Here is a 12885-nt window from a genome sequence, read left to right on the forward strand (position 1 = left end):
ACCCTAAGTCTGGCCCACGTGACACTAGAGCACTTGTCTCAGGAATCCCACCACACCAGTACCCAGGGCTCAGCCACTCATCCGCGTCCTAAGACTGCGCCTTGCTGTACTGTACTAGTCACTGTGCAGCAGCCGAGTGACTCTCTGTCAGCCTGTGTCTTTCTCAAGGATGTAGTGGTTTTCAGTGTGCCCTTTGTTATTTGAGCTGGAAAAAAAAAACAATATTATTATTCTGGGTGTTGTGGAAATGCTTCTATGGATCCCATCACTCAGGGGGCAGACGTAGGCATGTGCATTTGCACTAGCAAATAGCAACTCTTTTCAGCTGTTCCCATTAGTGATACGGAGTCCATGTAACTAAGACCCTCAAGTGTGAGGGCCAGCCAGTCTACCTTGGTAAGTTCAAGCCCAGCTTGGTCTTCCTAGCAAGTTTCAAGCCAGCCAAGGTTACATCTCTTTCTTAAAAAGAGAGAAAAAATTATAACAGATACACAGTAAATATGGTTTTTTTTATTTATCTCTAGGATTGGCTATGTAGCCTTATGAACACATGTAGGTAACAATGAGGCAGCAGGAGAGGAGATATTTACATGACTTTAGGACGTTGGGCCTTGACTTAAGTCCCAACATCTCAGATGTGTTGAGGTTACTTTTCCACTGGGCAGGAATGGTGCTACTTGGGCATCTTCTCCAGAAGGGTGAGCCTCCTGAATACCATTCAGATGGGGGGATCTGACTGAGAAAAGGCCTTGAATAATAAAGGCTGATGAGACTACTTGTGCAGAAAGTGCCAGGTATATACTCTGGCAGTTTGCTCTTCAGGATAAAGGAGCCAGGGCTAAGGCAGGCTGTGTACTGCCAGGACCTCTGAGGAATAGCTGGCACAACAGTTAGGTATGTTACCTCCTGCGGACTTACAGCATTGTTTACTGTGTCAACTTATTAGTGTATGATAACTTTTCTGTGAGCCTAAAATTCAGATTATTATCGTAAACCACATAAGTTATCATATCAAAATAGCTATGTCCTCTTTGTTAGAATGAAAACAGAACTACAGAGTGTACCCAAACTACATCAGATGCCCAAAGCACCACCTTTAAGACTTGGCAGGGTTGGCCACTCTTCCCATGAAGAGCAGGCAGCTGGTTCGGTGCTCATATACTAGGAACAGGAAGGGACGGTCAACAGTGAATCGGACTTGGGTAGACAGTGGCATGAATCCCACTGTGGTCACAGCTGCAGCTTGGGTGCCCTCTTCGTTCACTGTGATGGTACTTTGGTGCTTGAACTGTTTAAAATTAGAAAGGAAAGGAGTCAGATTGTATAGGTTGTCACAGAGAGGGGGGTAGGGATGGTAGAGCATCTGATTAAGGCTTATCGGAGAAAAGCTCCAGAGACCTAACATAAGACAAAATCACACCTACGTCAAAATGGCTCTTAAATGACCTTTGAGCACTTGGTGATTATGCTCAGAGTGTCTCTCATACTACATACACCTTTAAGCACTAGAACTGCATTCACTCTTGGCCATGTCCATAGTCTGAGAAGCCTTGGGAGCCAAAATAGTCACCTTGCTCCCTGTATCCTTAAGGTTTGGGTCACAGACCCAACAGGAGGTTGGGGAAAGAAGCAGCAACAGTGCAAGGCAGGATCTGGGACCAGCATGCATGAGGGAGTCTTTACCAGATCCACGGTGATCTTTTGGTCTGAAATGCCTGACATGTTGCCACTCTTGTTGAACAACTTTGTGACTCCCATGGACTTGAGGACCTCCACCAGGTTGTAGTTCTTCTCAAGCTTAAACTTGGGCAGAAGTACCTCTCGGGTTCTAGTTGGAGAAGAAGGGAGCCGGTTTTAGGGATACAAATGACAAAATAATTACATTTTTTCTGTTAAATTTTCATGGTCTGAAGTGGGTTGCATTTACCACAGAATTGACACAGCAATTCTTCACATACTGGTACTGTCAATTGAGGGTTTTGTAAAAAAAAAAAAAAAATGGCCACCATAAGTCTAGTTACAGTTAGCCCATATATCAGTGAGTTTCACAGCCATAGATTTTAAGTATCAGGGAAAACTGAGTCTGACTGACCATGTACAGAATCCTTGTTCTCATCATGCTGTAAGCAAAATAGTAAAACAACTATTTACTAAGAATTCATATTGTGTTAGGTATAAGAGGTAAGGTAGAGATGACTTATAGTCTATGGGGAAAATATGCATGGGATCCAAATAAATGTCAAGTTATTTTATATATAAAGAACCTGATTTTTGCAAAGACCATGAAGGCCTTGGATCTGACTGGAGTGTGAAGGGAAGAGCCAAGTAACAGAAAGAGTAAAGATGCTAAACAGAACCAACCAGAAAGGCTAAACTCTGTGGACCAGCCTAGAAGCTCGTCAGTGCCCGGTTGCTGGGGATAAAGAGGGTGAGGGAGATGAAATAATATGCTGGACTAGGACTAGAACTCAGGGTTGGCATGGCCTCATTGACCCCAGAGAAAAGTCACTAGTAAGGAGATTAAACGAGTATGTGAATTCAGAAGGTAGAGACAGGGAGTTTTGGGTCATTTTAGGAATAAATATCTACCTCCTCTACTATACTTTGTGGCTCTGAGCCCCAGTTCAGTCAATCCCGAGGTGAGATCAATCACATTACTTATCAGGACTCAAGGTGAGAAATAAATAGAAAAGGTGGGGGAAGAAGGAAGTTTTTAGACAAAGCCACATAATTAATAACATACTATAACCTGGGAAATTCACCTTCCTCGAAGAGTCTGCTTTTAAGGTTTTGTATTTTAGGGTTTTTTGTTTTGTTTTAACTTTTAGTATGTGTGTGTGTTTATTTATTTGTTTGCTTATTTTATGCATGCATATTGCCCAGAGTATGTGGTATGTGCATAGAAGGTAGCGTTCAGATGTCTGTTCTGTCCTTCCACCATGTGGGTCCTGGGTCCTAACTCAAATAGTCAGCGTTGGCAGCGAGCGTCTTTACCTCCTGAGCCATCTTGCTGGCATGTGTTTTTGTTTTTTTGAAACAGGGTCTCACTCTTCCATTATTTCCTGCCTCAGCTTCTCCAATGCTGGGATTACTCGTGTGTGCTACCATAGCCAGCAGCATTTTTAGTTTTATTGCATTTTTCGTATTTCTGGCCCAGCAGGTTTCACTTCTCATTATGAGTCTAACCAGTAAGTATCTAGTAACACAGAAATATTTTTGTCTCTATTTTTTCTGCTGTAGACCAGTAATAAGTTGAGCAAATTTTGACCAACTGTTTCAGCTATAAGTAATAAATAATTGAGGAAATCATGAGTAACAAGTCTTCAGTGAATTAGAAAGAACTTGGGATTTCCTGTCAGGGAAAGGGAGAGCTAATTGTTGTTGGAAGCCTCTTACATTCTAAACACTAAGAGCTGGGGATGGGGCCAATCAACCCACCTGTTCTATTATTTCTCACCTTGAGTCCTGATAGGTAATGTGATTGATCTCTTCTTGAAGCTGATTGAACTGGGTTCAGAGCCACAAAGTAGAGTAGAATAGATGAAGGTTATTCCTAAGATGACCCAAACCTACCTGTCCTTACTGACTGAAACAGCTCACTGCTCCCATTGAACAAGAAGTTCAGGCAACAAGCATGGCCTATGTGACAATTCTTGGGTTCTTTTGCATCCTTCTACTTGAAAAAACAAACAAACAAGCAAAGCTGGTAGTGTGGCCGCCACAGGTTATCCTGGCATTTGGAAACCCAATGGGGGAGGAGGAGCCCTGCAGGTCTAAGGCTTTCTACACTACATAATGTGTTACACGCCAATCTGGGCAACAGATTAGGCAACCCTGACTCAAAGAGGAAAGGAAGAAGAAAGTAGGGGAGGGAAGGAGGGAAAGAAGAGGCAGAAATTGGCCATGGCTTCAGTACTCCCCCAGACACCCCAATCTGAGACAGCAAAGGAGCAAATGACCTTACGTACCTGTTTGTCATGCTTTTTTGCCATCTCTCCACTACCTGGGGTGTCAGCTGTGCTTCAAGAGTCTTCATTCCCGACAGCTTTCGTGGAATTACAATCAGCATGCTGATGCCCCCTACATACTCCAGCTGGAGAATGTCACAGTCCAGCTCCTGGTCATTTGCCGCAAGGAAATTCCCTTTAGTTTGCATCATGGAGACTTTAACTACTTCTCGCTCATTCAGCCTGAAGTTGTGGTTGTGTGTCATTTCTACTGGGAATTTATTCATCCAAGTTCCTGTAAGTCAGAAGGAGCAGGCAGTTGGTAGAATGTTCCTTTAGAATGCAGTCTTAGCTCTTGAAACATTTGCCCTAGAGGACTCTCTAGGACCAATCCCAGAGTCTTAACAAGAGAAATTTAAAAGACCACAAGGTATTATGGGTTAAATTCTAACACTATTTATTTGTCCCTGATAGATCCTTAATTTGCCTGGGCCTCTACTCTAGTTATTTGTAAAATGAGTAGCCCTTTGGGCCCTCACACTATGATTCTCTAACATTTGGCAGGATACATAACTGATACAGTGGTGTCCTCAGAATCTTCCATGTTGGTTGGGTAGAGCTAGCATTCAAGAATAAATCTTAGCTCTAAGATGCTCATAATTAATAATGTTGGTAACTAGTTGCCAAGAGGCCACATGCCAAACATAAGTACCTTTCTTGTATTATCTCATTTTCACCTCCTAGAAGTTATATGAAATAGATTGGTTTAATTTTCATCCAAACTTTTTGAATAAGGTAACAGAGACACAATGAAGTAAAGTAACTTGTTCAAGGTTTCCATCTAGTATATAGAGCAGCTAAGATGAGAAAGATAGGGATCATTGGAAGAAGTTTAAACACCAGACAGCTCTGAATTGCTCCTGGATACAGCTCAGTTGCTGCCTCTAAGTCATCCACACCCAGGGGTTCTAAACTAAACAATTTGCTACAGTAAGGGGACTCTCTTTGCTTTGTGGGGCTTTAACAGCATTCCTTGGCACTCCCAGTAAGATACCAGCTCAAGTTGCAATAGTCACAAAGTTCCTGCAGACAATCTGCTTCAGACCCTTTGGAAATCACTGCTCTTCACAACACAGCAGTGTTGTGAAGCGGCTCTAACAAAGCAATTAGAACACACTTAAATTAGTAACAGAGATTTGGGAATTAGAAATTAAAACTATACTTAGAAAATTCTCTAAGTTTTAAGATGCATCCTTCTCAGACAGGCTTAGTGGAACACTTTAATTCCACCACTCTAAAGGCAGAGGCAGGTGGATCTATGAGAATTTCAAGTCAGCCTGGTCTACAGAGTGAGTTCTAGGACAGATAAGGCTACATAGCGAGACCCTATCTCAAAATAAACAAACAAACAAACAAACAGAAGCACCCTTCTGATTCCCAGCACCAAGTCAGTGTTCCAACCCAGTGGAGAAAGGCCCTTTACACCTCAGTGTAACATGGATTACTTTATTTAAGAGATAATATGATCATGTCTAGTTTGTTCTACATTTCCACCTGCTCCAATGCTGACACTTGGTTCAGAATTTCAAGTATTACTAATTAATTTAGAGGCTGTGGCAACCAGCAAACTTTTAAGACTGGGGGCTTTGGTGGTACCCCACCAACCTGTTTTGAAGCCATTCCAAGCATAGGCTAATTGATCATGAAAACAAATGCTACTAGCAATATCATACATACTTCCTATTATGATATACTGTATTATATTCACTCCATCAAGTTCATCCTGTTCTTACTGTTTGCAACACACAGGGCCAAGTCTTCAGTTGTCTTTTCAGTTCTCTCTAGAGTCCTATTAGATTCAGTCTTACCCTTTCCATAAGAGATGTCATACAAATGAGAAGGGGTGAACCCAAGTCTTAGATTCTTGTTTGCTCAGTTTCAAAACTGGTACTTAGAACTACTAATGAAAAAGAAAATTATATTTTCACCACAGATATGTACTATATGTTTGTCTGTCTGTGTATGGTCACAGGCTTTTTAGAGATTTAGCCGTTAGCCATACCCTCATTGAAACTTGAGTGCTATGCCCAGTTTGGAAGGAATTCTGGGGCTCGGACCTCAGCACTCTCAAGCCCAGTGAAGTCTTAGCCTTCCTTGTGCTACTTGGTGCCTAGCCTGGCTGGATACCTTTTCTACAGAACTGGGAGTTATGTGTAGTACATTGACAGGTCAGAAGAGGCTCTACAAGCAGAAGCCAAGAGAAAGACACTGTCCTCATTCCGGAGCAGTACAACCACAAGGGCAAACAAGATGTACTGTCTTCCCAGCAGTTATTCCCTTACTGGATCCTGAACTCAGTGATAACAAAGAAAAGTAGCTGAACAAAGCTACAATTGTTCAGATGCTGAGTCATCTCTGTGACTGCTCTTTGGCTTAAATAAGATGGAAGTTTATTTTGATCAGATTCCATTAAGAGGTCTGGATGTAGGCCCCCTCGTGGTAGTGTACATCTTTAATACCAGCACTCTTGGAGGCAGAGGCAGGCAGATCTTTGTGAATTCAAGGCCAGCCTGGTCTACAAAGCAAGTCCAAAACAGCCAAGGCTACACAGAGAAACCTGGTTTAAAAAAAAAAACAAAAAACAAACAAAGTCTGTTTTTTTGTTTTGTTTTGTTTCTGGATAGCCCCAGCATTGTAGGAATCTACGACAGGAGGGTCTTTAATGGTAGATCTACCTGGGCTACATAACAAGACCTTTTTTTTAAAAAAAAAAAATAGTTTTTTAATTGGGTCTACACCTGTGCATATATGTTGAGTGGGAGATAGTAATTTTTTTAAAAGTGCTGTCATGTCTGGCCTATAAGAATTGCTGAAGAAATAACCATTTAAGACCAAAGAGATGGCTTAGCAGATAAAGATGTCCTTCCAACTTGGGTTCTATCACAGAAACCCACATTATAGAAGGAGAGAACTAACTGTCTCAAAGGAAAAGGTAATAACAAGAGGGACAGAATTAATAATGTATTTCCTGCCCACCATAGATGCAAAGATGCCCTGAGAAGCTGGTTGTGGTGGCTCGTGCTGCTGATCTTAGTAGGCCAGCCTGGTCTTCATAGTAAGCTCCAAACTAGCCCTGGCTCCAGAGGGGGACCCTGCCTCCAAACACAAAGCATACCCTAAGAAGTTGTATTTCTAACAGTTATTGTCACTGAACAGTTTCCAAACATATTTCTTTAGCCTTTTCTCCATATTCCTACTCACTGATAATTGAGAAGGCAGAATGAAGAAACCCTAATCCACACTAGCCAACCACTAAAAAGGGTAGCTTATATTATTTCCTCCAATTAATAAATCACTAAAGATAGCTTACTGAAATCCAGCCTGAACGTTGCCCCTCAACCTTGAGGCATCTTACCTCTATGCTTTGGTGAATTTATCTGTAAAACAAAAACTCTGATAACTCTAACACCCTGATATGGATGTTCTACCACATGGAAATTCAGTGAATGTAAAATAATAACAGGTCTTGGTAGCTACCACCTCATCATGTTCTTCCCTGCCCCTTAATCAACCTAGTGTCTTATTTTCCTTCATAAATTATAGCTACAATATAGGTCTTACCCTTTTTGTATTCCAGATAGCTGAAGTGTGAGTTTCCTTTGAGAATCATAAAATTGCTTCTTACCTTTGAAGTAAATAGAGTTCAGAATCATCATCTGAGTAGCAGAATCTATATTCTCCAGAGCTTCTCTTATGAGGCCTTTGGTGAGCTTCAAAATGTGGTTGTTTGCCTTTGCTATGAAGGTAGGATCTGAGAAGTCAGCCTCCTGGGCCTCAGCAAAGTAAAACTCTCTCATATCAGCTTTGAAGTTCTCCCGTATGGGAAACTGCTTCTGAACGTAAAGGTTATTAACTGACTGGAGGGTGTACCCAAATTTCCTCCTGAATAGGCGATGGATCAGCTTTCGAAAGAGATTATGGATGGTGGTAATCTCATACTTGCTGCTAGCATTGACAAAGTCTTTAAAGTGTAGAACTGAGTGTACTTCCTCATGGGTCTCTTCCCTCAAGCCTAAGGATATCATTGCCATGGCAGTAGAAATGCCAACAGGTGCTATGATGATATTATCAGAAGTGGTAGCCTGGTCCTTCAGGACTCGGTAAAGGTTGAAGGCAAACTTTGCATTGAGGATATTAAGACGCTGGATCCGGCTCTTGCCTTGGAAAAGCTCCAGGATGTTCCCAGCACTTGATTCTGAGTCTGTTGGGGAAACTGTATCAATGATATAAATGTAGTCATCATCTTCATTGAGGAGCTTCTCCAGATCCAGATAGTCGTCATCTTCTTCCCCCTCCAGAATCCAGTCATTGGTGACTGTGTTTTCTTTGTGGAAGTTAGCAGGCAGGAAGGACATGGTCAGGTTTTCATTGGTTAGCTGCTCTCCATGGCCTTTGCTCCCAACACACATAGACATGATGAGAGAAAGAAGAAGGTGGAGTGGGTGCTTCATTTCTGCAGAGCTAAACCTGGTATGAAAACAGACAACAGTGAGAGGCAGCCTGGCTGGCGTGCAGACAGTGGTTCTCTGTGGTTTAACACAGAAGCCTTTCACAGCACCAGTTCTTACACTGGCTTAGATGTTAAACTTGAAGAGGATCTGATAAAAAACAAACATACCAATAGTGTTAGTGTTTTATATGTTTCAGTCATCTCCTGGGATCTATGAGCCCCTAGATTAGTGCTTCTCAACCTTCCTAATGCTTCAACCCTTTAATACATTCCATCATGTAGTGACCCCCAATCTCAAAATTATTTCATTGCAGCCAGGCAGTGGTGCTCACCTTTAATCCCAGCACTCTGGGAGGCAGAGAAAGGCAGATTGCTGTGAGTTTGAGGCCAGCCTGGTCTACACAGCAAGTCCAGGACAGCCAAAGCTACACAGAGAAACCTTGTCTCAAAAAACAAAACCAATTTTTTTAAACTTTTTGTATTTATTGTAGGGGTGGACAAGTTTGCTGTGCTATATGTGTGGAGGTCCTAGGACAACGTATAGGTCCTAGAGATTGAACTCAGGTCATCAGCCTTGCCAGCAGATACCTTTTACCTGCTGAACCAGCTCATCAGCTCAATTTTTTTTTATCATTTATTCACCTGTGTACGTGTGTGTGTATGCACATACATCCACACATAAACATACATGCCATAGTCAGATGATTGGGTGGAGTTTGTCCTCTCCTTCCACCTTTATGTGAGTTCTAGAGGTCTGCCTGCTGAAAGACAGACTCATGGGACAGGCAGGAAATGGATCAGGAGCTCAGATAGTGCTGCTACAGCATGGGACATGAGGGGTGGTGGTGGCTGTACCTCTTAGGGTGAGAGAAGAGGTGCCCAGAGAGCCAGAGATGAGCTAGAGTAAGTATCTGAAATACCTGAGGTGGAAATGGGATTTCCAGTGGATGGACTTAGGCCTACCTGTAAGTCCAAACCCCTGCTTCCCTGGGGGAGAAGGAGGGATTATGAATATGCACTAGCCAGCCTCCTAGAAACATACAGTTAAGATAGCTGTACTCTGCAGTCATTTAGAACTTGGCAAGACTCTCTCAGGACCCACTGAAAGGAGGTGTGTCCTGTGTGTCTGCTGCAGTCCCAGAGGCAATTAAGTTATGTGACAACTTGTAGGGAGGAGAACTTTGCTGTCAGGACAAAGAAAATATTTTCTACTCTGCAAACAGGGTCTGTGGTCAGAGGTCTGTAGACAAGAAAGGTATTTTATAGACTGTTTTTTGTCTTTATCTGCTCATCTTTTGCCTTGTTCCCGGGGAGGCCTTGATGACTTATCAAATCCAGTTTTTCTGCCTAGTTGCTTTGATTTGGTCTTCATCTCTCTGCTATTAACTAGGTAGATCACCTCTCTTTTGTTGCTTCCCTGTTTCACCAGCTATATATATCCTCTAGGAAAAGGGGAGTCTATTTTGTGCTTGCAACTATTTTCTGGTTTAGAATATCTGTTGCTAGTTTATATCAAATAAGAGTTACTGGCTCGTGTTTAAGTGTTTGGACTTGTGAGACCTGAAGACAGCTAACTTTGTGGACGCCCTACTTGAAGTACTACCGCCATTTTAACCTATCGTGAAATGTACCTTCCCACTGTGGCTACTGAGATGGCAGTGGTTTCAGCTAGGGATGTAGATAAATATTAACTACTCTCAGCCAGATTGCATGGGACCAGGGTTCAGTACCTAGCATCAAAATGTGAGGATTGATGACTAGATCCGAGCCAAGTTGGTTAAGCCTCTGGCTCCCTGATGTCAAGTGCTCTGCCTTGCTTGCCTTAGAGTGCCAGGACACTCATGCTTGGGGAACAGCTGTTGCCAGTCTTTGTCCTTGGGGCCTTTTCCCTGTAATATGCTTAAAATTAGAATTCCCAGCATTGTTTTAATCCTAACTGAGCGGCTTTTGTTTTGTGCATTTAGGCTAGCAGAAAACCTTGTGTAGCCAATGGTGACCTTACATTTCTGATCCTTTTGCCTCCACCTCTTAAGTTACAGGCTATAACACCATACCTATTCGTTTCAGTGCTGGGATGAAATAGGACCTGTCACTGCTTCAGACACTCGCTGAAAGACTTGTGAAGTGCTTGTTTTGGAGAAAGAGTCGCATGGTTTCTGACCTTGAATCTGTCTGACTCTGCTCAGCACTTTGCTGAGATCAATGGCTACATAGTCTGCGCATGTGGAACAGTTTCTAGAAATGGAGTCTAATGTACGAAGCTGCATTAGTACTGGGCATGAGTATCACTGACATTTAATTAAAGAAAAGAATGGGGCTAGAGAGATGGTTCAGCAGTTAGTACTTCCCGCTCTTCAGAGGAACAAGAGCCTAGATCGCAGCCCTCCAGTCACAGCCAACTCCAACTCCAAGGAGTTTTGATACCCTTCTGGCAATCTGCATACACATGGTACACTTCAACAAACAAATGCATTTGCACAAATAAAAATAAAATGTCTTTATGAAATCAGAAAGGAAGAACAGAAGCAACCTAATGGAAGTCTTTTTATGATACAATTAAAAGTCTCCTTGGCTAAAACAGTAATTAGAAACAATAATGTTAAAGAACAAAACAAAAGCCAGTTTGAATTAATGTGGGCTCAAGGAGCCTAGTCTAAGCCCACATAGTGAAGATGTTCTTCACCTTATCCCAGAACTCAGAGTGTATTCTTGGAAGCCAGTGTGGTTTGGTTTACAGGGTTAGCGTTATATACTCTGTTCCTGCATTGTATGTACAGAAGTTATAAGCCATATTTTCCATTATTATCTTACTAGGAAAGGAGAAAATGTAAAGGGTTTGTTTGTTTGTTTGTTTGTTTGTTTGTTTGTTTGTTTTTATGCATTGAAAAATTAGAGCTCAGCCAGTGGTGGTTGCACAGGCCTTTAATCCCAGCACTCAGGAGGCAGAGGCAGGCGGAGCTCTGAGTTCAAGACCAGCCTGGTCTACAGAATGAGTCCAGGACAGCCAGGACTACACAGAAAAAAAAAAAACAAACAAAGAAAGAAAGAAAAAGAAAACTTAGAAAACTTAGAGCTCTAGCAGGTAAATCTTTGATTAAAAAAAAATTGGTGGTCAGTTTGATTAAAAAAATGAAGGCATTTCAAAAATACTTGTAAGTTGTGTATGTATTCAATTGCTATCTTTGAAGTACTATAATTTTAAGATAAACTCAAAACTGTTTTTTCATAGGAATATCATAGAGCATACTCTTGCGAGCTACATGGAATGGAGTAGTTACATGGCCTTTTTGGTCACGTGTCATAAAGAATACCCCTTGATGTCTCCAGAATCAAACCAAACAAGCAGGAAGGGAGAAAAGTAGCTGCCAGTAATATGGAAATCTTTTATGTTAAAATAACTTGAAGCTTACAGAAGAATTGAAAGACTGGAGTAACTGAGCAGCCGTTGTGTCCCCTTTACTGTCACTAGATTTTTACATTTTCCTGTGTGTGTCTGTGTGTGTGTGTGTGTGTGTGTGTGGTTTGTTGGGGGAAGTATGTAGGGGTGTTTGGTGTGTGTGTGTGTGTATGTGGTGTGTGTTTAGGGTATGTATGTGGAGTGTATGTGGTGTAGCGTGTGGGGGTGTGGTGTGTGTGTATGTGGTGTGAGGGGTATTTGTGTGGTGTGTGTACATGTATATGTATCAACATGTATACATATTTTCTGAGCCTTTTGAGGTGAGGTCTCTTACATTCCTCTGACGTTTAATAGTATGCTTAGGGGGACTTCTGAAGAAAGATATTCTCATACTCACGTACTAGACAATTATCTAATGTGGGGAGAAAATGTTTTCTGCCCTGGGATGATAGTTGCACAGGGGCCACAAGCTCATTCCCCTGCATCAGCCCCTCAAGTGCTGGAATTTCAGCCTTGTGCGGCCATGTCTAATTTCCAATGTAAAGTATAATAAATGTAATACTTTGTCTCCAATTCTAGTTTTGTCAATTGTGCCAGTAATACAACTGATAGAATTTTATGCTGAATTTTTAAAGTAATAATATTTTCTCTTTCTCAACAATAAGAATGGTTATCATTTCTGAGTGTCTACTGGGTGCTGGTCACTTCACTGAGTTCATTTTTATAGCTCCCTTACATAGCAGGTATTTCTTTTTTTTACTTCAATAAAGGAATCAATTGCTTAACTCTAAACATCAAAAATGAAAATTTGTAATTGACAAAAAAAAAAACAAAACGTTAAAAAGCAAGCTTACCTCTGTGCCTGTGAGCAGTGGCGTGGCAGAGATGAAACCAGCAAGGGCCAACAGCGGGATTTCAGGGTGAACTTTGGTGCTAGGCTGTTGTGTATCTTCCAAAGCAAACATGTCCTAATCCAAACACCGCTCAACTAACTTTGTCAGCAGAAACCTTCAACTGTGTCTTTGATCACT

The 12885-nt window shown here is 41.8% G+C and overlaps 2 protein-coding genes across 2 annotated transcripts in view; one reads left to right on the forward strand and one right to left on the reverse strand.

Annotated features, from left to right (window-relative positions):
* The window catches only part of Pi4ka (phosphatidylinositol 4-kinase alpha), a 117715-nt gene that overhangs the window by 58299 nt on the left and 46531 nt on the right, over positions 1–12885 (forward strand). The gene's annotated exons all lie outside the window — the stretch shown is intronic.
* Serpind1 (serpin family D member 1) lies at positions 491–12850 on the reverse strand. The gene is made up of 5 exons (XM_021654528.2): positions 12709–12850; positions 7633–8474; positions 3969–4242; positions 1684–1828; positions 491–1288 (listed from the first exon to the last, which is right to left on the reverse strand). The coding sequence occupies exons 2-5, from the start codon at positions 8456–8458 to the stop codon at positions 1097–1099; spliced, it is 1437 nt and encodes a 478-aa protein (XP_021510203.1). The 5' UTR covers positions 8459–8474; positions 12709–12850; the 3' UTR covers positions 491–1096.

Source organism: Meriones unguiculatus, chromosome 17 (genome assembly GCF_030254825.1).
Source record: "Meriones unguiculatus strain TT.TT164.6M chromosome 17, Bangor_MerUng_6.1, whole genome shotgun sequence".
In the NCBI taxonomy this organism is placed as follows: Eukaryota; Metazoa; Chordata; class Mammalia; order Rodentia; family Muridae; genus Meriones; species Meriones unguiculatus.

Excerpts from the sequence above, each read along its gene's own strand:
- Serpind1 (XM_021654528.2), bottom strand. The coding sequence starts at position 8,458 with ATGAAGCACCCACTCCACCTTCTTCTTTCTCTCATCATGTCTATGTGT. Across the intron at positions 4,243-7,632 it reads GAACTCTATTTACTTCAAAG|GAACTTGGATGAATAAATTC; the intron begins GTAAGAAGCAAT and ends TCTGACTTACAG. Across the intron at positions 1,289-1,683 it reads AAAAGATCACCGTGGATCTG|TTCAAGCACCAAAGTACCAT; the intron begins GTAAAGACTCCC and ends AATTTTAAACAG.